General features: G+C 44.8%; 1 protein-coding gene across 1 annotated transcript in view; it reads right to left on the reverse strand.

Annotated features, from left to right (window-relative positions):
* Positions 1 to 10461: 10461 nt before the first annotated feature.
* CDH5 (cadherin 5) overlaps positions 10462 to 24293 on the reverse strand; it is a 35559-nt gene continuing 21727 nt past the window's right edge. The window contains exons 8-12 of the mRNA XM_045890997.3: positions 21869 to 22011; positions 20163 to 20287; positions 19726 to 19834; positions 17386 to 17631; positions 10462 to 16079 (exon numbers count right to left, since the gene is read on the reverse strand). Of these exons, the coding sequence (XP_045746953.2) occupies positions 15559 to 16079; positions 17386 to 17631; positions 19726 to 19834; positions 20163 to 20287; positions 21869 to 22011 (1144 nt within the window). The 3' untranslated portion in view covers positions 10462 to 15558. The remainder of the gene's footprint in view (positions 16080 to 17385; positions 17632 to 19725; positions 19835 to 20162; positions 20288 to 21868; positions 22012 to 24293) is intronic.

Here is a 24293-nt window from a genome sequence, read left to right on the forward strand (position 1 = left end):
CACATAGTGAAGTCTCAATAAATGTTGTCTACAAATGTTGAAGGTCTAATTACAAAAGAGCAAAAAAAAAAAAAAAATTGTATGGCTTTTCTATATGTTTTTTTTTTTTTTGGTTCCCTGGCCACAGGACTGAGACATCTTTGGTTACAAAAATAGGTTTCAGTGATCAAAATGATGACAGCTGCCAGACTGACAGTTTTCAGATGGTGCATTTGAGTCTCATTTAAAAGTTTAGAAAAACAACATTGGCATCCTCTGAACTAAAGAACTTAAATTATTAACTAATTACTGACTAGGTTAAAAAGAACCATGTGCAACCTGTGATTGTCTTTATTTTCCTGACCAAGAATGGATCAACCTGTCCATCTACAGGAGAATAAATTGTGGATAGCCACATGATGGAATAGAGCAATGAGAATAAACATACTACAGCTACAAGAAATGTATGGGCAACTGACAAACAGGGTTGAGCGAGAGAAGCCAGACACTGAATGATTCTATTTATATAATTCTCCAAAATAAGAAAAGCACATCTATGGTGTTAGAAGTCTGGGCAGTTTGCCCTTGGTGAGGTATTGGCTAGGAGGGGGTTTTAGGTGTGCTGGTAATGCTGTTTCTTGATCTCGGTGCTGGGTACACAGGCGTATTTTGTCTGTGAAAATTCACTGACTAGTACACTGATGTGCATTTTAATGTACGTATATTATACTTTGAGAAAAAGTCTTAAAAAAAGCAAAAGAGTGCCCCATTTTTTTGTGCATCTGCCCGATTGAAGCAGTCTAGGCTGCTCCCAGCTGGAAGGTGGAGGAGAGATTGGGATTTCAGGCAAAGGGGTAAAGGGAAGGAGCTAATACCTGTTCAGTCCATCAGTCAACTTTCTTTCCGTGCTTGGTAACAAATATAGTTTCACTTCTTCTAAACAACTTTTTTTTTCTTTTTGTTTATTTTTAGATATCCCTTGAATATTGTGACTCTTACAACAGAGGGTGCTTCCCTCCAGTGGTTGTTACTTATAGTCAATTTTTGGGGTCCACCTCTGGCAAATGCAGGGATTGTGTCTTTCAGTGCCATCCTGAGCTTTTTCTTTTATTTCTTATCCTTATTTCTCCTTTGTCCCAATTCACTCACTTATTTTAAAAAAATTGTAATGCATGTGTTTCTCTTGTCCTGAATCACTCACTTATTTAAAAAAATTGAGATGTGTGTATATTTCCTTTGCTCCTAGTTACTCACTTGTTAGAGAAAACATTATACGTAGTATGTGTGTGTTTTTAAGTGGCTTTGATTCTCTTTGGAAGAAGATGGTGTATGAATAAACCAGTGGAGCAGAAAACATTTATGGAAAACCTGCCTATGTGTCAGGCATTTCTACCACCCGTTTAGGGGATAGTTACAGGGGAGGGATGTGGTGCAGGAGGGGCTGGCCTGGCACATAGTAGGTGCCCGTTGCATTTGTGAGGCATTTGCCTGTGGGAGGTAGGGCTGGAACACAGGGGATTGTGTGAGGCCTTTGCTCTAAGTTCTGGAAAGCACAGAGAAGTTAACTCTGGACTGGGTCAGGAGCTCTGAGTTTGGAGCCAGAAAAACCTGGTTTTGTTCCCGCCCTGCCCTTTGCCTGCTCTGCTTCCTGTAGCAAATTGCTCGCTCTTTCAGTGCCTTGGTCCAGCAGAAGGGTCTTATGCAAGCACTGCTTGGGACCTGGGTGTCCAGCATCTTTAGCTTATGGCCCCCTCTGTTGGGGCACCTAGCGAGTGTGAAGGGAACTCTTAACCCTGCCTCTCTTTTCTGTCCTGGTCCTCTCTGTCAAGAGTTCTGGTGCCTCTTGGGGACTCAGGAACATCTCCATATCACCCACACACATCCAAAAGACTCAGAAGCACAGAGAATCCTAAACCGGGTTTGACCACTCTCGGGGGCTTTGCTGCCCTCTGCACCTGCTCCTCTTAAGCTTGGCGACTTAGGAGGGCTGAGACAGCTAGAAGCCTAGATGGTCAGAAAGAGAGAGGCCCCCCTTTGTCCCTCCCTTAGGAGGCAGTCTGGCTGCTATTCATTTTGAGCTGACTGGGATGGATTTGAAATGCTGCCAGGAGAACTCGTGCCCTAGAAGTATAGTAACTCTGCCATCTGAATGCAGCACAGTGCACGAACCATTCACACCCCAGCATGGAGCAGCTGAGCCTTTACACGTGGGGAAAGGCAGGGCAGCCTGGTGGACAGCAGAGTCTTCTGAATTCAGCCCTGCGGGGAAGGAGCTGTTTCTCAGCATCTCTGTTGGGACTATCGCCTTGTTCATTTTCACCCTCACACAATGTGCTGCAGGCATTCCGCCCCCTAAAACAGGGCACTCAGTGGCCTTGATATAACTTCTCAATTCAGTCTGGAAGAAAGGACACCCCTCCACACTGCAACCGTGGAGCTTCCTTAAATCAACCCGTGTCCTTGCTTAAGACCTTCAGGAGCTTCCTCTAGCTAAGTCAAGTCCACACTGGAAATGAGTCAAGATTCATTCTGATCTGGTCTCTGCCCACTTTGCTAGCTTCCCTTCCAACCACTCTCCACCCGAATCCCCAGGCTCTAGGTGCCTCTGACTTCCAAAGACCCTCTTCTTCAGCAGCTTCTCTGACCATGTCTCTTCTGAGGTTGAATCACTTGCTCTGTATTAGGGCTCTGGGGTTCCTTAACACACTTCACATTTCAGAATGATAGAAATTGTGTAATACTTTCTTCTGTGTTTGTGCCCACGTGCCTCCCCATTTGTGAGCCTTTGGAGAGCAGGAACCCAGTGTCCCCAGCTCAGGGTCTGGCTCAAGGCTCCATAAACACTTGCTGCACAAATGGAACTGGATCCTAAAGACACCGGCGACGGAGCTGGACCAGGGAGCTGCCTCTGCAGGTTCTTCAGGTGCATAGGCCGATCTGCCCTGGTGCTAAATGGCCCCACATGGCATCACCACAGCGCTTTCTCTCTCCCTGCCCTTCTCGATGTATCATTTTCAGCTCTCCTCCTCCTCCTCCTCCTCCCAATTGATACTTCAAAGCTTCACAGAAGAACTGTAGGTTTCTTGAGCCAACAATCTCCATGACTGCTAAATAAATAAGCTAGATTCACAGACAATTCAGGAAAACCAGGTTGGGTGAGCATGACTGCATTTTTAGCAGGAGAACGATGGCTGCGTACAAGTCCTTTGGAAGGCAAAACAAAGCACACTTTTTATTGTAAGACACTTTCAGACCTATAAAAAATATTGCAAAAATGGAGTTCATGTGTATCCTTCATCCAGCTTCCCCTAATGATAACAACTTCCAAAACCATAGTCCAGTGATCAAAACCAGGAAATGAACAGTGGTACAATACAATTATTGTCCTTTAGGTGAATTTCACCAGTTTTCCTCAAATTTTCTTCTGTTTCAGGATCTGCTCCAGAATCCCACATTGCTCATGGTGGTTGCGTGTCCTCAGAGTCTTCCAGTCTGTAAGAATTTCTCCTTCTTTCCTTACTTACATGACCTTGACATTTCTGATGAGTACTGATCAGTTACAGAGAAGCTTTCTATTTGCTTCTGGTTCCCGGTTGGTTTCCAGATGATTGAAGTTCCTGGAGGTCTGCCTTTAGGATGAGTTCTGGATAAGTGCTGCTTCTTCTTTCACCCCTCTTCTCCTTGGTTCCCTTGGGATCCTCTGGAGCAAATGTCAGAGGAGGGAAAGCATTATGTGGAGGTGATTAACGTTTCTTGACCTTGGGTGTTCACTGTCATATTCCAAGTTCCCGATCACATCTGCAGTCAATTACACAAGTAGCCATGCATGTTGACTTTGGAATGGAGGCAGATTCCCTCTTGTTCCTCCTTTTCTGCAAATCTTTCTCCATTCCTCCCCTCTTCCATTTGTCCCCTGTTAGTGACAGATTAGAGGAGGCTCCAGGGCTGACCTGGTGCACACACTTCCCTGGAGTCATGCTCTGGGACACCTCTGCCAGGTTGCTGCGGGGGGTGGGGAGGCCGGATGTCAGTAGTGAATTGGGAAGTCGGACGGTGTGCTGATCCTTATAGTGTCCTGCACTCACTGATGGGGTCATGTGGCCCATGAGGTTGGGGACAGGAGCAGGGCCCTGGGAGAGCAGTCAGCTGGGGTAACAAAGCATCAGCCAGCTCAGTCCCCATCACATTCGGAGAGTTCTCCTCTGGTGATGAGCCTCGGCTTTCTGAGGGACAATGGAAGAACATTCTAGAACCCATTCACATTCATTCATTCATTCACTCAAATATTCATTCATCTGTTTATCTAACCAGAGCATACCCTGGTTGGTTATCTTTATTATTGTCTTTGTTTTTGCTGTCATTGTGATTCATAGGTATGGGGACATAGGGATGAGTCAGACTCGGGGCCTGCCCTCACAATGCTCACAGAGACAGATAGACCATATAAGATCTCAGTGCCATGTGATAAGGGCTCTGTTGAAGGGATGTATTAAGTTTGTGGGAACAGGAGAGAGTGAATGACTTACCTGTGACAGGGATATATAGTGGGTGGGACAGGTGACCCTAAAAGATTTAGAAGGGTTAGGCTAGCAAAATGGGGAAGGGACTGATTTTCCAGGGGAACAGCATGAGCAAAGGCCTAAAGTGGGGAAAGCCTGTGATTACCTGAAGGAATTGAAAGCTCCCTACTCCTTTACTCCTTTATTCATTCATCTACCCATTTGCTCTGGACCATGTGCTGGGCACAGGGCCAGCAAGGGGAGGTGGATCTGGCCTTGCCTAACGGTGTTATAGTCAGGGCAAGAAGACAGAAGGTTATTATGAGACCAGAAATATACACTGATTTCTTAGGGAGGAGAGAGTGATGGGCAGGGAAGGCTTCTTGGAGGAGGATATCTTTGAGATTTGACTTGAGGAGGATTTGGGCAAGTGAAGAAGCAGAGATGGTCTCTCACTGAGAGAACAACATGTGCAAAGGCCTAGAGGTCATGTGTTCATTCTTTCACTGACTATATCCGTTCGTTCAGGAAATATGTACTGAGTGCCAGCCATGTGTCTGTACTATGCATAGGGCTTACAAAGTGAACAATTATGGAGCTTATGTTCTAATGGAGAGTTTCAGTCCGGTTCAGCTAAGCTATGCTGTGATAGCATGCAACCGGCCAAATCTCAGTGGCTTGCAAAAATGAAGGTTTATTTTTCACTCATGTTATATGTTCATCGCTGGTGGCAGAGAGACTAGAGATGGTGGAACCGTGTGCTGGTTCTTCAAGTTTCTGCTGCAAAGTGACAAGTGTCTCTTTCACTCACATTGAACAAATTGAATCACTTGGCCAAGCTTGACATCAATGGGTTAAGGATGTGTAACTCTCCCACAGAGAAGGGCAGTGCAAATTTTGACCAATAAGACAACCTACCATTTGTCTGAGGAAAGGCTAACAGCTTAATATAACAGACTGTTTGGCATGAAGGCAGATATATCAATACAGAGATTAATATGTTAAGGAGAAGCCAGATTATGCAGGGCCTTGGGTAGTAGGCTGAAGAGTTTGGGCTCTGTCATCTGACAGTGGAGAGCCATGGGAAGTTTGAAAAATTCTGTTGAGTTTAAGGGAGTGCAAAATCTTATTTGCACTTTAGACAAATAATTTCAGTGACTGCAGGAGAACGGCTGGTGGGGGTTGAGGCTAGAGGTAGAAGGAGCAATTGGAGATTTTGGGGAATACCATAGTAGAGAAGGAAGAGGGCCCCGATTAAGGCTGGCACAGTTTAGAGGAGAGGGCTTCAGGAGACATCAGGAGTAAAATCAAGGGAATTTGTTCATTAGCACATTGTTCAACAGATATTTTAGAGACAGAATAAACACGTAGGTACATATATTTGGGTCTTTTGTGCCAATGATGTGACCAGTAACCAATCATTTTTAAAATGAAATAGGGGCACCTGGGTGGCTCAGTCAGTTAAGCGTCTGACTCTTGATTTCGGCTCAGGTCATGATCTCACAGTTGTGAGATTGAACCCAGCATTGGGTCTTGTGCTGGGCATGGGGCCTGCTTAAGACTCTCTCTCTCTAGCTCCCTCTGCCCCTCCCCCTCGCTCATGCACACATACTCTCTCTCTCTAAAAAAAATAATAAAATGAGACCCTGATGAAATCTTTCTCCATTAAAAAAAATGTCGATTAAAAAATATTTACTCTATATTTACATATAGTAATATTCACTTTTGAGGGGAGTACAGTTCTATGACTTTGACAAATAGACTTGTTTACTGCCACAGATAAGATACTGAATGGTCCTGTCACCCCAAAAATCTCCCTTGTGCACCTTCTCTTTTTTAGTCAAATCTTCCTTCCTTGCCAACTCCTGGAAATCCTGATCTGTTCTCTTTTGCTCTAGTTTTGCCTTTTTCAGATGTTGAATAAATGGGATCATGAAATATGTAGTCTTTGGAGTCTACCCTCTTTTATTTAGCATAATGCAATTGAAATCCATTCCAGTTGTTGTACGTATCAATTTGTCCTTCCTTTTTGTTGTTCAGTAGTATTTCGTTATATGTCTGTATCAGAATTGGTGTGAAAGAAAGAAAGAAAGAAAGCAAGCAAGCCCCAGATCACTTTTCACTCTTTGTGCTCTGCAAAATGTTAGCTGCTTTATGTGGTGCCCCAGATGGGGCTTTTCTTTCTCCTGCTGAGCGCTCTCTGCCTGAAGGTCTCCCTCTGCTTAGCCAGGAAAACCTTGAACTCAAAGGTAGAGCTTTGTTTTTTCCCTTTGATGAGAAGACTCACTTCCTGCTCAAAGTCCCATCAAAACCCAAAACTTCCTTGCACAGCTTCCTGTGTAACATCATTAACCATCCCTCCAGCAACCATTATTCAGGAGTGTAATAAGTTAATTGTGCTTTTAACACCCCAAGCCAGGAAAGCACATTGCAAAGTCATGTGAAATTCTTGAGCGTTAGACATCCCCAGATGGCCTCTGGATGGGCTGTGGAAAATTGGTCCCAGCTCTTTCTCATATCTTTGAGAAAGAGTAATGTAGGCTATTTCTATGCATTGAAAATCATATGAGGATCACCTGTCTGGAAAACCAGGTTTTTCTCATTCCATGGACTGCAATTGCACTGCTTTGGTGTTAAAGAACTCCAAATGCTAAGAGGTGCAGGTCCCACATGGCCAAGTTCAGATAAATGCTTTCAAAAATTAAAAAACAAAACAAAACAATAAAATTAACAAACCTTCCAACAATAGTTTTGCCTGGTTCAAAAGCAATGGTTTTAAAAGCAGTTTGGTTAATTTAAAAAACAAAAAGTGTTGCTTTAATAAATCATAAACTTAAAAAACAAAAACTCAATGTTAAAAAATGATATTTGGGGATAAACTTTGCTTATCATATTCAGTTTTCAATTACAAGTAAGTGATTACCTATTAACATAAAACATAACATAAAATAACATCCTTTCTGATTATAAACATACTGCATGCTGATATAGAAAATTTGGAAAACACAGAATTAAGAAGAAAAGAAAAATTACATAATTCCAAAATCTGGAGGTGAATATCTACTAGTAAAAAAAAAAAAATTGGGATCCAACTATAAATAATGCATTGGATTCTGCCTTTTTGCTTGACTTTGAGTTCAGCTCAAGATCACCATGTAACAACATGACTTTTTTTTTTAAGATTTTATTTATTTAGGGGCGCCTGGGTGGCTCAGTTGGTTAGGCGACTGCCTTTGGCTCAGGTCATGATTCCAGGGTCCTGGGATCGAGTCCCGCATCGGGCTCCCTGCTCTGCGGGGAGCCTGCTTCTCCCTCTCCCACTTGCCCTGCTTGTGTGCCCTCTCTCACTGTGTCTCTCTCTGTCAAATAAATAAATAAAATCTTTTAAAAAAAAAGATTTTATTTATTTATCAGAGAGAGAGACAGAGGCAGGCAGAGGGAGAAGCACAGGCTCCTTGCTGAGCAAGAAGCCCGATGTGGGACTCGATCTCAGGATCCTGGGATCATGACCTGAGCCCAAGGCAGACGCTTAACCGACTGAGCCACCCAGGCGTCCCAACAACATGACTTTTAATGGCTGTCCAGTATTTTTTTTTAATGGATCTTCCATAATTTACCTAACCAATTTCTTGTTGGATATTTCCATTGTTTCCAATTTTTTGCCTTGTAGATAACCAGAAATTAACACTGTGGCAGGTGTACCCTATGTGTGCCTCTTAGGCTAATATTTGGAAGGGGGATTCATGGGTGGACTAGGGTTTTGGTTGTGAGGATCAGAGGACTCAATCCATCACCTTGAGGACAGTACGATTTATTATGTGTATCCTTGATCTGGGAGGTGCCTGGAACCAGGGCACACAGAGATGGACACTCTTTCTGGCCCAGAGTCCATCCTCCAGGATTGATTTGGTGAAGAGCAGGAGTGCTGGACATGGACCCTGAGGCAGGGGTTGGTACTGGGAGGGATTGTGCAGTGGACTGTGACCCTTACAAGCCAAAGGCTCCTGCAGCCAGGGCCAGCAGATCCCTATGAGTTGAGGTTCTCAGTGCCAACAGGATAGCTGGAGGATGTAGGTGTTCTCTTTCCTCGGGAAGGTGGAAAACTAGATCCTTGACTCTCCCACATCAGAGCCTGGCTGGAGGGGAGGGACAGAGCCAGAGCCTAAGGTGGGTTGTGGGGTTGGACTTTGTGGCTGCCTCTCTGATCCGGGTTCTCGGTCAAGGCCCAGAACCCTCAGAGCCTGCGGTCCACATCAGGATATTAGGGTGTGCTGCACTGGGGTTGCTGCTGAGCATTTGCTTATGTCGTGCGCCCCCAAGTGGTAATTTTTCCCGCGACCAGCTCAATGGAGATGGATAGCACTTCCTGGTCCAGCCTTCAGCTCCCAGGTCTGGGAAAGTCACCTGCAGATCCACATTTTTGGGGGAACGAGGAGGGGGGATTCTAGCACTAGTCTCTAACTTGCTGTGTGGCTTTGGTCATGTTGCAACCTTTCTGGGCCTCACTTTAGTCTTCTATGAGGAGGAATTTCATGTCAGCCTCAGAGATTTGACCTGGGGTAAGGGGAAGGGCTCTGAGCCTCTGCTGCTCCTGCCCACTTTTGCCAGGTGCACGGCCCAGGATTCACTGGAGCAGTATAGTTAGCAGAATCCAGGGAGCACTGGGTTTGTGCCCTACTGTGGTGTCTACCAGAGGCTACAGATTCAGAGGCAAGCCTCCTGCCTTCACTCCTCCAACCTCAGGGTAAACAGGAACCAAAGAGAGGAGGTTGCTAGAGTGGCTGGGAGCTCAGAGCCAGACCCTACTGGGGGGTTGGAGGGATAGAAGGTGATGTGAAGCCTGAGAGGCTTCTTGGAGGAAAAGGTAGTGGACAGATCTCATGAGATCCAGGGGTTGGGTAACTCTGAGTTCAGAGGGCAAGCCTCTGAATTTGGACATTAGATAGGCAGGAAAACTGAGCTCAAAAGCCAGCCTAGGTGGTGGTGGTGGGGTTGACATCCACAGGAATGGCAGAATAAGGAAATCCTGTTTTCCATAAAAACAATGAAAACACTGGAAAAAATTGTCAAAATCAACTTTTTCAGAACTCTGGGAATTAACCAAAGACTTTCAACAATTCTGTGAGTGTTTATTCACAAGAAGAGGCTAAATCTTGGTAAGAACCATGATCTTTGTGGTCTTTTAACTTACCCTAGTTACATTCCCCCCTCTTCAGCCCTGTAGTAGCCTTGAAACCCAATAGCCCCACAATCCTAGTGAAAATCAGCAGCCTACCAATGACTGGAAGGGGAAGAGTGGTGTTGGAGCTCCTCCAAAGCCCAGTTCCCAAGTAATTGTCATTATTTGACCCGTCTGGTGGTCCTTAGAAGACCTCGTTTTATTTTTTTTTTAAGATTTTATTTATTTATTTGACCGAGAGAGAGAACACAAGCAGGGGGAGTGGGAAGAGGGATAAGGAGGCTCCCCGCAGAGCAGGGAGTCAGACTTGGGGCTCTATCCCAGGACCCTGGGCTAATGACCTGAGCCAAAGGCAGACACATAATGACTGAGCCACCCAGGCGCCCCTAGAAGACCTCATTTTAAAGCTTGCTTTTATTTCACCTGACTTGAGATTTGCTCAATGCAAACAGCTTTTTTTCCGGAAGGCATTTGCTGAAAACAATCAGTGGTAATCCTTTCACATTTCAGCTGCTTGAGGTAGTGATAACAGCTCAGGCAAACAAGAAGCTGACCAAAAATCTTAAAAGGAAAAGTTGGGGAGTGAGCTGTCCACTCATTTGAAAAACTCTGGCACAGTCCTGGGAATCTAAAAGGCCACTCACATGTGTAGGGCTAAACACATGTCCAGGAGACACCAGGGGAAACCCCAAGCTCTCAATTCGGGTGGACCTTGAGGCTCTGTGCAATCAGAAAGGGAAGGCTAAGGCTGAGTTGTAAACTGCCTGCCTGAGCTTTGAAGAAATTTTCCAACATACACACAGAGCCTTTCAGCAAGCGCTGAGAGATTTATTGGTTTTAGGCATTTAAGGGGGTATCTGACCACTCATTGGCTGACTACCACCAAGCAGAGACTTCAGTGGCCACACACAACAAAGAGTACAAATTTTACAGCATTAGTTTAGGAAAGCCACTAACAAACTGCAGCAGCAACAAAAACCAAAACAACAAACCTTGGGGAGCAAGGGTATGGTTTCCACAGTTGCCATGTTATATTACTTAAAATATCCAACTTTCTACAAAAACTATGAGACATACAAAGAAACCAGAAAGTATAGCCCATTTGTAGGGGAAAAAAAAGCAATTGATAGAAACTATCCCTAAAGAAACCCAGATGTTGGACTTACTAGCCAAAGAGTTTAACCTAGTTATTTAAAATACATCCAAAGAACTAAAGGAAACCATGTCTAAAGAACTAAAGAAAAATGAGGATTATGTCTCACCAAAGAGAATATCAGTATAGAGATAGAAATTATTAAAAAAAAAAATACAAAAACAGGGGCGCCTGGGTGGCTCAGTTGGTTAAGTGACTGCCTTCGGCTCAGGTCATGATCCTGGAGTCCCGGGATCGAGTCCCGCATCGGGCTCCCTGCTCGGCGGGGAGCCTGCTTCTCCCTCTGACCCTCCCCCCTCTCATGTGCTCTCTCTCTCATTCTGTCTCAAATAAATAAATAAAATCTTTAAAAAAAATACAAAAACAAATGGAATCTCTGGAGTTGAAAATATAATAAATGAAATGAAAAATTCACAAGAGCTCAAGAAGAGATGTGAGTGAGCTGAAGAAAGATCAGTAAACTTGAAGATAGATCAATTGAGATTATCTTGTCAGAGGAACAACAACAAAAAAAATGAAGAAAATGAATAGAGCCTTAGATAGCTATTGGACATCATCAGACATACTCATATATGCATAATGGGTGTCCCAGAGTAAAAAGAGAGAGAAGGAGGCAGAAAGAATATCTGAAAAGATAATGGCCCCAAACTTTCAAATTTGATAAAAATATTAATCTACATATCCAATATGTTCAATGAACTTCAATAAGATAAACTGTTAAGATTTATCCCAGACACATCATAATGAAACTGTTGAAGATCAAAGACAGAGAGAATATTGAAAGCAATAACAGAGAAATTATGTATCACATACAAAGTTTCCTCAATAAGATTAATAGCCAATTTCTCATCAGAAGCTAGGGAGGCCAGAAGGCAGTGGAATGACATTCATAGTGCTGAAAGAAAAAGGCTATCAGTCAAGAATTCTTTATTTTGGAAAAATAAAGGAAAATTAATGCCCAGATAAACAAAATGGAGAGAATTTCTTACTACCAGACTTTCCCTACAAAAATTACTAAGGAGAGTCATTCAGGTTGAAATGAAAAGACACAGACAGTAACTTGAATCCATATGAAGAAATAAAGATCAGCAGTAAAGGTAACTGTATAGGTAGATATAAAAAATTAAAGAGGCAGGGCGCCTGGGTGGCTCAGTTGGTTGAGCAACTGCCTTCGGCTCAGGTCATGATCCTGGAGTCCCGGGATCGAGTCCCACATTGGGCTCCCTGCTCAGCGGGGAGCCTGCTTCTCCCTCTGACCCTCCCCCCTCTCATGTGCTCTATGTCTCTCTCATTCTCTCTGTCTCAAATAAATAAATAAAATCTTTAAAAAAAAAATTAAAGAGGCATATTTTTGTGTGTAACTTTCCCCCTCCTATCTGATTTAAAAGACAAATGTATAAAGCAAAAACTATAAATTTATGTTGATGGTCATACAATGTATAAAAATATAATATGTACAACAATGGATAGTGCAAAGGAGGCAAGAGGGAGTAGAGCTATATAGCAGCAAAGTTTTGTATAGTATTTAAATTACATTAGTAAAAATTCTAACTGGATTGTTATAAGATTTTAAATATAACCTAATGGGAACCACTGAGGAAATTAAAAAAAAAAAGTAAAGACATGACAAGAGAATTAAAATGGTATGCTAGAAAATACCTGTTTAACATAAAAGAAGGCAGTAATAGGGTAATAGAGGAACAAAAAAGATATAAGATATAGAAAAAAATAGGAAAATAGCAGACATATATCTCACCTTATAGTAATTACATTAAGTGTAAAAGGATTAAACATGCCAATCAAAAATCAGAGATTGGTAGGATGGATAAATTGCCATGATCCAATTATATTTTGTCCACAGAAGACACACTTTCTATTAAAAATGCAAATTGGTTGAAAGTAAAAGGATGGAAAAAGATATATTATGCAAACTAACTGAAAGAGAGCTGGAGTGACTATACTAATATTAGATGAAACAGACTGATAAAAATTGTTACCAGATACAAAAGTACATTTTATAATGCTAAAGGGTCAATCCTTCAGGATAACAATTATAAACCTATATGCCCCTAACAACAGAGACTCAAAATACATGAAGCAAAAACTGACAGAATTGAAGGGAGAAATAGACAATTCAACTATAATAGTTGGAGATTTCAGCACCCCACTTTCAATAATGGATAGAGAGTAACTAGACAGATAAGTGAGAGAATAAAAGAGTTGAACAACACTACAAACTGGCTATATCTAACAGACAGCTATAAAATACTCCACTACTAACAGCAGAATACACAGTCCTCTCAAATGCACATAGAATATTCTCCAGGATAAAACATACGTTAAGGCGTAAAACAAGTCAGAAATAAATTTATAAGGATTGAAATAATAAAAATTATGTTCTCTAACCATAAGGGAAAGAAAGTAGAAATCATTAACAGCAGGAAATTTGAAAAATTCACAAATATGTGAAAATTAAATAATGCATTCCAAATAACCAATGGATCAAAAGGAAATCACAAAGGAAGTTAGAGCAAAATGGGAATTAAGACAAATTGACCCCTGAGATCTTTACAAAATATCATCCTTGGAGGACAGTCCCCAGGAAACCCTGCTGGGAGGGGTCAAGGAGCAGGGGCCTTGTTGAAGTAAACTTCAACCCATACCTCCCCAGTTCAAGACCTGACATGGAGGTTTCCTCTTCTCATTTTGATTGTGAGGTTTTCCAGGCAAGACTCCAGTGTTGGGTCCACACACCCCAATACAGTGCTAGCTGTTCCCTCCTGTCAACCAGCTCATTAGAAATTGATTTCCTCCCTCACTGCTGATGAATCTCACCCGCCCTGGTCCATTTGCCAAATGCAAATGGTGTGTCAGCCCCAGCTTCCAGAGGCCCTGCCTGTTGTGTAGGGTGGAGGTGGGATTAGGAGGCATGTACAGAGGCTGAGTGAAGGCATTGAGCACTGGGAAGAAAGAGGGCTGGACTAGGTGTCCAGTGTTATTCTGTGCTTCAATGCAGAGTGAGTGTCTCTGAAATCCTAATTGCAAATGTCCCCTTGTGTCCAGGGTTCCTTTGATGATGATGGTGGTGGTGGTGATGTGTATGTGTCTCACATGAGCTTTCTCAGCTCTAGAAAGAAAAGAATTTCAAGATTTTTCTTTATTTAGGTATAAAAAAAAATACAGTACATCCCATTCCCAGTGTGGCCTATATATAGTCATTATCACTAGAGTAATTACTACAATGATAGGGAAAAGAAGGTTACAGGAATATGTTCATCCAACTAAAAAACCCAAATTAAAGTTGTTAACCTAAATAGCAACCCGCTTATTATGCAAAAACCCTTATTCTATATGTTTGTGAGAGCTAGAAATATGTAAGTTTTATTAGTAAACAAAAAAATTACAAAAACTAGATATTGGTTAAAAAAAAAAAGTCAGTGTTATCTACAATCTCCTGAAGTGTGAGGGCCCTTGTTCAGAGGGGAACCTCAGTCCATGACCAAGGGTGAGTTGGAGAGTTTCCCTCCTGTCCTGCCCCCTCTTGTTGAGTGATGCCACTTCCCCAGGACATGTTTGCAATGTAATGTTCCATATTTGGCTGAAAGTGGGAGATGCACAGATAACCACAGGGTGTGGACAGGGCAGGGGCCTTGCTTTTTGCAGGGTGTGGGGGCCCTGCAGGGGTTTCCTGAGATGTGGCAACAACGAGGTGCCTAAAGGCAAATGGCACAGTTCTGTAGTGCAGTCATGTTTGGGTTTGGACTTTGGCCAGAGTTGCTGAGGGTCAGATTTTGAGGGCCTTGAAGTCAAGAGATAAGGAGTAGATCGAAAGAGAGAAAGAGCATGAGTGAGTGACCAGGCAAGGCATATAGGGGAGAGGTCTTCTGTTCTGGGAACAGGCAAAACTGGAGGGGTTGTCGATGAGTCTCAAAATGGGGGGTCACAGCTACTCCAGGCTCTCTCCAAAGGGTGTGGGTGTGGAGGTTGCCCTCACCAAGTGATCTGTCACACTTGGTCTCCACTGTCCCTCCAGGATGGATTCACAGTTGCTTCAAAATTCAACAAGCCATTTTCCTGACTTTGGTTGAATTTTCAGTGCTTAGTACAGTAGTTATGGGCGTGGCAGGCCAGCGAGGTCATTTCAGGACCCACCTTCTATAGCTGTCAAGGGGCCCCCTCCTCCTTCTTGACAGGACTGGGGAGAGGCTGGGAGGGGTAGGGGACTTGGGAGAGTGGGGGAAGTTGAAGCAGGGTAGGCTGATGGACAGTTCCAGTCTCCCGTGGGACTGGGCTGACGGAGAGTTTTGCCCCACAGGCCATGCCATCCAGCGCTTTGCCTCTAGGCAGACAGGCACCAGGACCTCCCCGACCTCCCCAATCTCACCAGGGGGTTCAGGGACTTCAAGGGACTATCTCCCCCTGGAAATTGAACATAAGCTGCTTTGAGGAGCCACAGAAAGGCTCTGAGTGGGACCCGTGGTCCCAGGGGACAGGGTTATGGGTGTCCGAGCCCAGACAGAACCCCAGCCTGGATCTTCCAGCATTTGGGGGGTAGCTGTCACTGAAGTATGTTCCTGGACCTTTCAGGGACCTGGAGTTCGCTACCCAAGGTGGTGAAGTCTCTGGGACCCACGAGGAAGGGCTGCTGGGCTGGGGTGTCAGTGCCACAGTCTGCGGGCTCAGTGCCTGGTGTCCGACTGGCCTGAGCTGCCGTGGTTTGGGTCCCCAGACGAGAGGCCCAGCGCCCCCTAGTACACCAGCTCCTCCTGGGGGTCTGAGCGGTACAGCTCCGCCAGCATCTTGAACCTGGGCCCCCAGTCGTTGAGGAAGTCGTAATCGATGTCCGAGTCGGAGGAGTCGGTGCCCAGGGAGCTGAGGGACTCGGCGATGGACTCGGCGCCCTCGTAGCCGTAGATGTGCAGCGTGTCGTAGGGCGGGCCGCCGCCGTCGTGGTCCGCCTCGTCCTTCTTCACCTCGATCATGGCGGCCATCTCCCCCGGCCCGCCATGCACTGCGGCGGGCGCGTGCCGCGGCGGCTTCCGCAGCTGCGCGTAGACGGACGGCCGCGCGTCCAGCGCGGGTCGCGGGGGCTTGGCGCCGCCGTGCCGCACGGAGTTGAGCACCGACACGTCGTAGCTGGTGGTGTCCATCTCGCCGCCGCCCTCCTCGTCGTAGGTGACCAGCTGCTCATGGATCTCGGGCACGCTCTTGCCGTGGGCGCGGGCCTGCTTCCGGAGCCGCCGCCGCAGGAAGATGAGGAGGGTGATCACTGCAGCGGGTCAGAGCCCGTCAGACCCGGCCCCTGCGGCTCACCTGCGTCCTCCCCTCCTCCCAGGAAATGGCCGCGCCAGCCCAGCCTCTCAGCCGACGCAGAGGTTGGTTCGGGCCAGACACTTAGTGGGTACCCGCGCCCCCTCCTCCACCTTCCAGGGGTCGGAGCCAACCCCCCTCCCCCCACCTCCATGGGACAGACCCATGACGACCTCTCTGCTTTGTTTATATTTGCTAAGGTAGTTGGGGGGTTAAGTGCAATTCTGTGTGTGGTGGTGATGTCATTATCATTATTATCACTCGTTATTATTAAAAGGGGGTCTGAGTCCGGACTCTCTGCCAGGGAAGCGCCAGGATGGTGGCACACCCAGGGCGGGCACTGGCAGGAAAAGCCTGGAGCAGATAATTGCGGGTGCCCCCACAGCATCCCCGGGGCCTTTCATTTTGGTGCACAGGGCGATCCCTAATCTTCCTCTAGAGGACCGGCCCCTGCCCCGTTTCAGGGCTGGTGAAGTCAGAATTTATTCCCTTGGGAGAAGCCCTCAACCATCAGCTGAGGGGAGCTGGTGGATAAACACCTGCTGTGAGTGCCCCACTGCTTCCCCATCCCAGATGGCAGGAAGCTCCGGGGACCCACACCATTAACTTGTATTGACAACTCTCCCTTCATCAGCTGCCTCCCTTCCCTGTTTCACTCCCCACTCTTCCTTCTAGGGCTTCCTGGGAGCATTTCTAAAATAAATCACTTGTACCCCAATCCTTGTCCCAGGGTCTGCTTCCCTGGGTAACCCCAAACAAAGCAAGGCCTAAAATGCTCCTAAAATTTCTGAGACCCAAACAAGGAAAAAAAAAAAAAAAGAAATCAAGGCTGTAGGAATCCTAAAAAAGGCAGGAAAGCCACTGGAGGTGAGCTAAGCTAGAATTTTTTAAATTTTCCATTTTTTTTTTTTTTTCCCAAAAGAGGTATTTTTTCCAAAATTGGGTTCATGTAAATAAATGCCTAGAACGGTGCCTGGAATGTAGTAAGTGCTCAAAATGTATAAATTGAATGAATGAATGTCATATATGTAAAGTATTTTAAAGTGTGGGAGGGGCCATGAACTCTCCCTTTCCCCACTTCTACCCCCACCCTTAGGATGCAGGCATCCAGGGAGATAGCGCTTCTATCCCTGTGTCCTGCTATGGAACCCTGAGGCCCAGGGTGGGATATGGGCTGGAGGCAGGGTTGCCCCTTGGATCTCTGGTCTCTTCCTCCTCCTCTGAAGCGCCCCCAGTGTCCCCTCCCCACCCTCCTGGGCACTGACCTGTGATGGTGAGGATGCAGAGGAAGATGGCTACCAGGACCTGGATGCTGACGCCTGCCTGGCCTGCCATCTCCTCACAGTAGGTGAACTCGCCATGCTCGTTGCACTTGCAAATGGTCACGACCAGCGTGCTGGTGCTTGTGAGGCTCGGCCTCCCATTGTCTGAGATGAGCACAGGCAGGTGGTGGACTTTGGCACGCTCCCGGTCAAACTGTCCATACTTGACTGTGATGTTGGCTGTGTTATCTGGAAACACCAGGGCTTCAGTCAGGCTCTGCTATCCAGAGTGCCTGTCTGCTCATCCACCCTGACAGTGTGGCCTGCCTCCTCCAGGGAGGCCTCCATGACTGTGCCAGCCCACATGCAGCCTGGGCTGCTTCTCCGCCCTTTGCATCCCCTGCCTCAGTGTGGGTCTGCTCCTCCAGAGAGGGGATATTTTGGGCAGTGGCTTTGACCTAGCCTCTAAGAATGGCTTGGCCCAAATGTAAAATCCTCGCTTTCTGTTTCTGTGAGCAACCCATATGTCTGACCCCCACCTCCTCTTCCCTAGCCCCGCTCCATTAACAGGTGGTTATCTTTTGGCTCAATTAATGCATTATACCAAGCTTCGACCATGGGGAAAAAGAAAGTGTTTAAAAGTCTTTTAGCACTGGGCTAATTTTGAAGGCTGTTTCTGCCATTCCTGAAAATCCACTAGAAAGTGAAAACAAAGCACTTATTCCCTGGGGCACGGAGGGAGTGATGACATGGGTAACAGGATTTCCTGGGTAGGCTGGATGGAACCGGGAATGTGCTCTGGCCCAAATATTGGCTCTCCTTCCCAGCTCCAATCAGTGGTTCCACATACAGAAGAATCCCCCGGAGAGCTTTTTAAGCATGCTGATTTTCAGAACCCTGCTCTCCCTTCCCCTCCATATCCCTCCCCTCAGCCCCCCTCCCCCTCTCACATTTCAGATTCAATGGCTCTGGGCAGGCAGAGGCCAGATAGTTTGCCTTTTGCAGGCTCCTGGGAAGTTATAATGCTGGCGGTCAGAGGATTTAGGGATTCCCTGCTCCAGGATTTATCTAGCCCCTCGGGATCAGCTCACTCAGGAAGCTGGTCAAAAGCAAAGGAGTCTATCATTTACATTTCAAATGAAAGCTAATTACATTTTGTTATTAAGTAACTATGTCTATTATAATCGAAAATAATAGCTACGTGGCCACTGATACTTTATGAGAGAAATGAGTTTTCTCACTATACTCATTTACTATCATAATAGGACATTCATGTTGTAAGTGAATCTGGCACCAATAGGCTTGCCTCCTGGTTGTACATAGGGTGCCTCTGGGGTGGCACTTAAACTTTCTATCCCAGTGCAGACCCTCTCTGAAGTAGGATTGAGGTGAACATGGGGGGATGGGGTGACAGGTATTTTTGCCACATTGTTTACTGCTAAAGACAGCTGAGCAATTGAATGGTCTGTCATTGACTGCCAACACATCATGGCCGCCTCTCCCATCCCACAGGAGGCTCCTTAAGGATGGGTCTGTGGCTGATCCCCTGGGTCTGCCTCACACTGACCTTCCTCACAGGTGGCGGTGGCTGTTCCGTACAGGGATCCTCAGGTACAGGGATCCTCACTGGCAAAACCTCAGTTTTGCCAATCAGAGACAGGCAGGAATTCCGCCTCGCGGTGGGTGAAGGATGGCTCTATTGAGGCCCAAGAGGGATTTTTCTCTGTTTTTCTCAGGAAGCTGGTGAAGCCATGGAAGCCTGTCTACTTTTGGCTAGAGTTCAACCAACTCAGCATCATCATTCTTGTAAGCACATGCTCATCAGAAGCTCTGATCGGCCATTACTGACATCCCAGCCTCTGGGCTGTGAGGAGTGGACCAGATGCTGTCCTGGGGCCACCTGGTGGTAAGTAGTCATTGTAGCTGAATTAAGACAAAGTTCACTGTATTCTTGGCATTTGGGATTTCACATTTCCAATTTAGACTCTTTGGTAGTGACCTCAAAGTTCATAGAGAATTTGCAGTTGTGCTGAGCATAGAGATCCGGTGTGGAAAGGAATCCCTTGGCTTGTTAGTGAACTGAGCAAGTGTCTGCTCCCTATATCTATTCTATATTCCTTGCTGACCTGAGCATCTTCTGGGGAGTGTGGACTTGGCAGTTTGGCCAGGGCAGCTCTGACCATGGCACAGACCAGTAAGGAGTTGTACAAAATATCCCATAACTTGAAGACCTCAGTCAGGACCTGCTCCCCCATTTGTTGGCTTGGTCTTTGATATTGGTGCTTCCAGACTCCCAATAACCCTGCCCCTGCCAGAAGCCAGGCTGACTATTTTGATGCATACCGTGATTATCTGTGAGGGTGAAGTTGCTGTCCTCGGTGCTCAGGGAGAATTTGAATTTCACATCTCGTGGCGTTATGTCCTTGTCTGTTGCCGAGATTTGCACGACCAGCTGCAGTATGGAAGATGGGGGACAGTCAGTGGTGGTGTTGGGGTGGCTGGGGGGTTAGTGGTGGTGACTTTGGGTTCAGACCTGACCATGGCTGCATTTCACCTGCAACACTAACCTAAATGGTCTCCACAAAGCCACTCTCTGGACCACCCTCCTCACACATCCCCTCTGGGCCTCAGTTTCTCATGGGGATATCAATCCCTTTCCTCAAGTCTGTCGTGCAGGTTACATTAAGCTCAGTGAAACGCCGGCTGGCTGTGGGTAGGAGGTGCTGCCTCTCAGCCTGTCCTCAGTGGGTGTGCCCCCCCCGAAACTGAGCCAGACTCACCTTGCCCTGGGCAGCGTTCTCACACACTCTGGGCTCATAGGGCTGGGCGAACTCTGGAGGGTTGTCATTCTCATCCAAAATTTCGATGTGGACTTGCACAATGGATTCTTTGCCTGTGGGGTATCCTGCAGGGGGTGGAAAGGGCTCATGATGCCAGCCCCAGAGATAGAAGGTATGTGGATGGGGAATCCTGGAGGGGTGCCCTTTTTGCAGGAAGAGGGGATAGGGACCTCTGGAAGAGAGACCAGGGATGGCATTCTGGATGAAAGGGTGGAAGAGGAGAGGGGGGGGCATCAAGCTTCATGCACAGGGATGTTTACTAAAGAGTTACTTGTAAGAATCAAAAAGTTAGACAATGCAAACCAATTAAAGAAGGTTTTAATTAAATTAACAATCAAATTGATCCAATAGTTTAAGTAATTACTTTAAATAAAAGTAATTTATCTAAATCAATAAAATTAATCACAAATAATTAAAAGGTAAACAACGTAAATGAGATGGGGTTAACAAATTAAACCACTTTAAAAGAATGGAATGTGTGGCCATTTACAATGCCCATGGAAATTACATTTAAAAATTGTAATAAAAAATGGTATTTTAGTGCCATGAGAAAATAGTTCTGGAATAAGGTTAAGTAAAAATTCAGGATATGATATTTATATAAATATGATGATCTCAGTTATATAAAAATATGTATAGAAAAATAAAAGACCGGAGAAAGTACACAAAAGTGCTAACAGTAATTATCTCTGTGTGGTGGGATTATGAGGGGATGCTTTCTTCTCTTTTTCTGTATTTTCTCTCATATCTTAAAATGAACAACAAACTGTTACTTTTAAAGTTTAAAAATTGTGTGAATGAGATTAGATGGGGAAGAAAGGGCAAAGACTGATCTGGAAAACATGCGGGAGCCCATTGCAGTTGGGGCTTGACTGCCATGCGGGGAGATGATAAGTCTCAGAAGTGCAATAGGAGGCAGGGGCCCTCTAGGGTAGCACCAGAAGGGCCTTGGTCAAGTCACCCGCCCCTCTGAACCCTGGTGGTCTCCTGGGTAAGGCAGGCATATTAATCCGTCTCCTGGAGGGCAGCTGTGATTTTTCTCATGTTAAGTTTTATAAGGATGCAAAACTCCAATACTTGCCTTTCCCTCTGGCAAAAGTTACACTAAGCTGGAGAACCTAATAGTCTTGAAGTTGGAGGGTACTTCAGATTTTGAATTCAACCCACTGACCGGCATATAAATCATCTCCCTCCCCTCCCAGCGAACAGTCTTTTCCAAACATCCATGATAATAAAAATCATGTGGTATTTGTTTGATGTACACTCCTTGGCCCCATGTCTAGATCCCTGGACCAGAACCTCCAGAGAAGGCTCTGTGTTTAAAAGGTGTCTTAGGTGATTCTCATCACAGGGATGTCTAGCAGGCTGTTTTATGACTGTGCTTCTTAAACTGGAATGTGCATGAGATTCCAATTCAGTCTGGGGGGTGGCCCAAGATTCTACTCTCCCAACAAGGTCTCAGGTGATGTGGTTGCTGCTGGTCCATGAACAACTTGGAGATGGAGGCTCTATAGTTATTCCAGCCAAGTGGTGCTTCAGCAGGAGCTTATAATACCTCCAGAGATTGAGATGACAGATTGTGCCTTTTTTGAAGGAATGAGGGAAAGGAGAAAAGCCCAGGTCCCTTGGCATATGGGGCCACTCACCACTAGAATCCAGTTCTTTGGCCTCCACTGTCAGGTTATACCAGGGGTAGATTTCTCTGTCCAATTCTTTCTCATTGTAAATGTTCCCTTGCTTGGTTATTCGGAAGAACTGGCCCTTGTCACTGGTCTTACGGATGGAATATCTGCCAGGGGAGAGAAATTCATGGTTTTCCATTGTTCTTTGCTGAGTGCAAACTTCTCAGCATGACTGATGAGGCCCTTCAGGATCTATCCCTTGCAGCCCCTCCATCCTCCTCTCACTGCTCATTGTGTTCTACCACCTAGCGGGATGCAGAGTGGTGGGATAATCCCATCTATTTTAGCAATGCTACCCGGGCTGAGCTGAAGGTGGTGCCTTAAGACTCCCTTGGTAGCACTTTGAAAACTGAGGCAGGAGGTGCTATAATCCAGCACACCAGAGTTAAGGTTGGTTTTTGCGATTAATGAAAAGATAGCACTGGGTGTTATATGCAACTAATGAATCATTGAACACTACATCAAAAACTAATGATGGGGGCGCCTGGGTGGCTCAGTTGGTTGAGCGACTGCCTTCGGCTCAGGTCAGGATCCTGGAGTCCCGGGATCGAGTCCCGCATCAGGCTCCCTGCTCGGCGGGGAGTCTGCTTCTCCCTCTGACCCTCCTCCCTCTCATGCTCTCTGTCTCTCATTCTCTCTCTCTCAAATAAATAAATAAAATCTTTAAAAAAAAAAAAAACTAATGATGTACTGTATGTTGGCTAATTGAACATAATAAAAAAAGAAAAGAAAAGATAGCTGGACTGGAGCCAGGAAGAAATAAAAAAGGAGCTGGAATAGATAGGAAATAATTGAAAATAAATTAAGTTTATGAAGTAAAAATTTGAAAAGTTCTTCCAGAAATCAAGAAAAAGGTGTGAAGAAATGAGAGATGAATGTATATGAGATATATAACACATAATATATAACATATATATTTGCTGCTAATGATGAAAATTCCAGAACCAATAGAACAGAAGAAATAACAAAAGATACACTAAAAGAAAACTTTCCTGATCTTAAGAAAGGCTCAAGTCTACAGATTAAAAGAAGTCATTAATATCAGGCATAATTTTCCAAAAGAGATCAATGTTTACCTGTATCCTGATGACACTTTTGAATTTCAAGGCTATGTGAGGGAACTGAACAGGGTCCAGACAGAAAAACATGTTCTTTTTTTTTTTTTTTTAAAGATTTTATTTATTTATTTGAGAGAGAGAGTGAGAGAGAGAAAGAACACAAGAGGGGGGAGCGGGAAAGGGAGAAGCAGACTCCCTGCTGAGCAGGGAGCCCGATGCGGGACTCGATCCCGGGACTCCAGGATCATGACCTGAGCCGAAAGCAGTCACTTAACCAACTGAGCCACCCAGGCGTCCCCGGAAAAATATGTTCTTGTGAAGAAAATCAGATTCACCTGAGATGTCCCCACAAAATTAAATGCTAGAAACATTGATAGTATTTTTGAAGTGAAGTTTCTATACTCTGAGGATTATAGGAGCACATCTGGTGTTATTAACATAAGAAGGCAAAGGAACTAAGGTATTTGTAAACATACCAGAACTCAGGAAGTGTGTCACCCATAGAGGTGGGTCCTGAAAATTTTTTATGAAAACTTAACTTCATCCAACTAAGAAATACAAAGAAAAAGCCTTCTTTGGGAGGAATTAAGATGAAATGATTTATTTCTTTATCATACATAGGAAAGCAATTGTGTGTCTGTGTGTGTGTATATGTGTGATATTTTAAAGTAGAAAATGTCCAGGAAAACATTTTTAATTTTACAGGTAGAAGTCAGTCTCATTGGTAGAAGTAAAAATGAATGTATTCCATTCAAACATCCAGGAGAAAAAAAATGAAAACAAAATAGAGTCTATAGCAAATATGGGGGAAAAGAAAAAAACCATAAAGTTTGAGAAATGAGAAATGTGTAACAAGATAAAAAAAGTAAGATCAAGCATATCATTTATGATACAAATGTAAATAGGTTAAACCCAAAGCATCTCAGTTTAGATTAAAAAGCAAAACTAACTACCTTCTATTTTCGAGAGACAACTTAATGCCAAGTGAAAAGCAGAAGTTAGAAAAGTTGAAAGTACAGGTTGGAAAACTTCTATCAGGCAAAGATAAGTAATAAGAAAATAGGACCGGCAAACTTGACATCAGGCAGTGTGGAGCTAAAGGTAAGGTATTTAGCAGAACAAATTGGGTAACTTCATAGGGATAAAAGTTACAAGTCATAATGAAGGTAAAATAGTTATGAACCCTTGTGAATAGAAAAATTAAAATATATAAAGCAAAATCTTAGGTATTCTAGAAAAAATGAATGCAAACACAGTTGTATTGTATCCCAGAACAAGTTAAAGCAAAAACAAAAAATACCCTACCACTGGTAAATGGAAAGAAAAACATC

Source organism: Mirounga angustirostris, unplaced genomic scaffold, assembly GCF_029215605.1.
Source record: "Mirounga angustirostris isolate CCGP_5_RB_7025 unplaced genomic scaffold, mMirAng1.0.hap1 SCAF_16, whole genome shotgun sequence".
NCBI lineage: Eukaryota > Metazoa > Chordata > Mammalia > Carnivora > Phocidae > Mirounga > Mirounga angustirostris.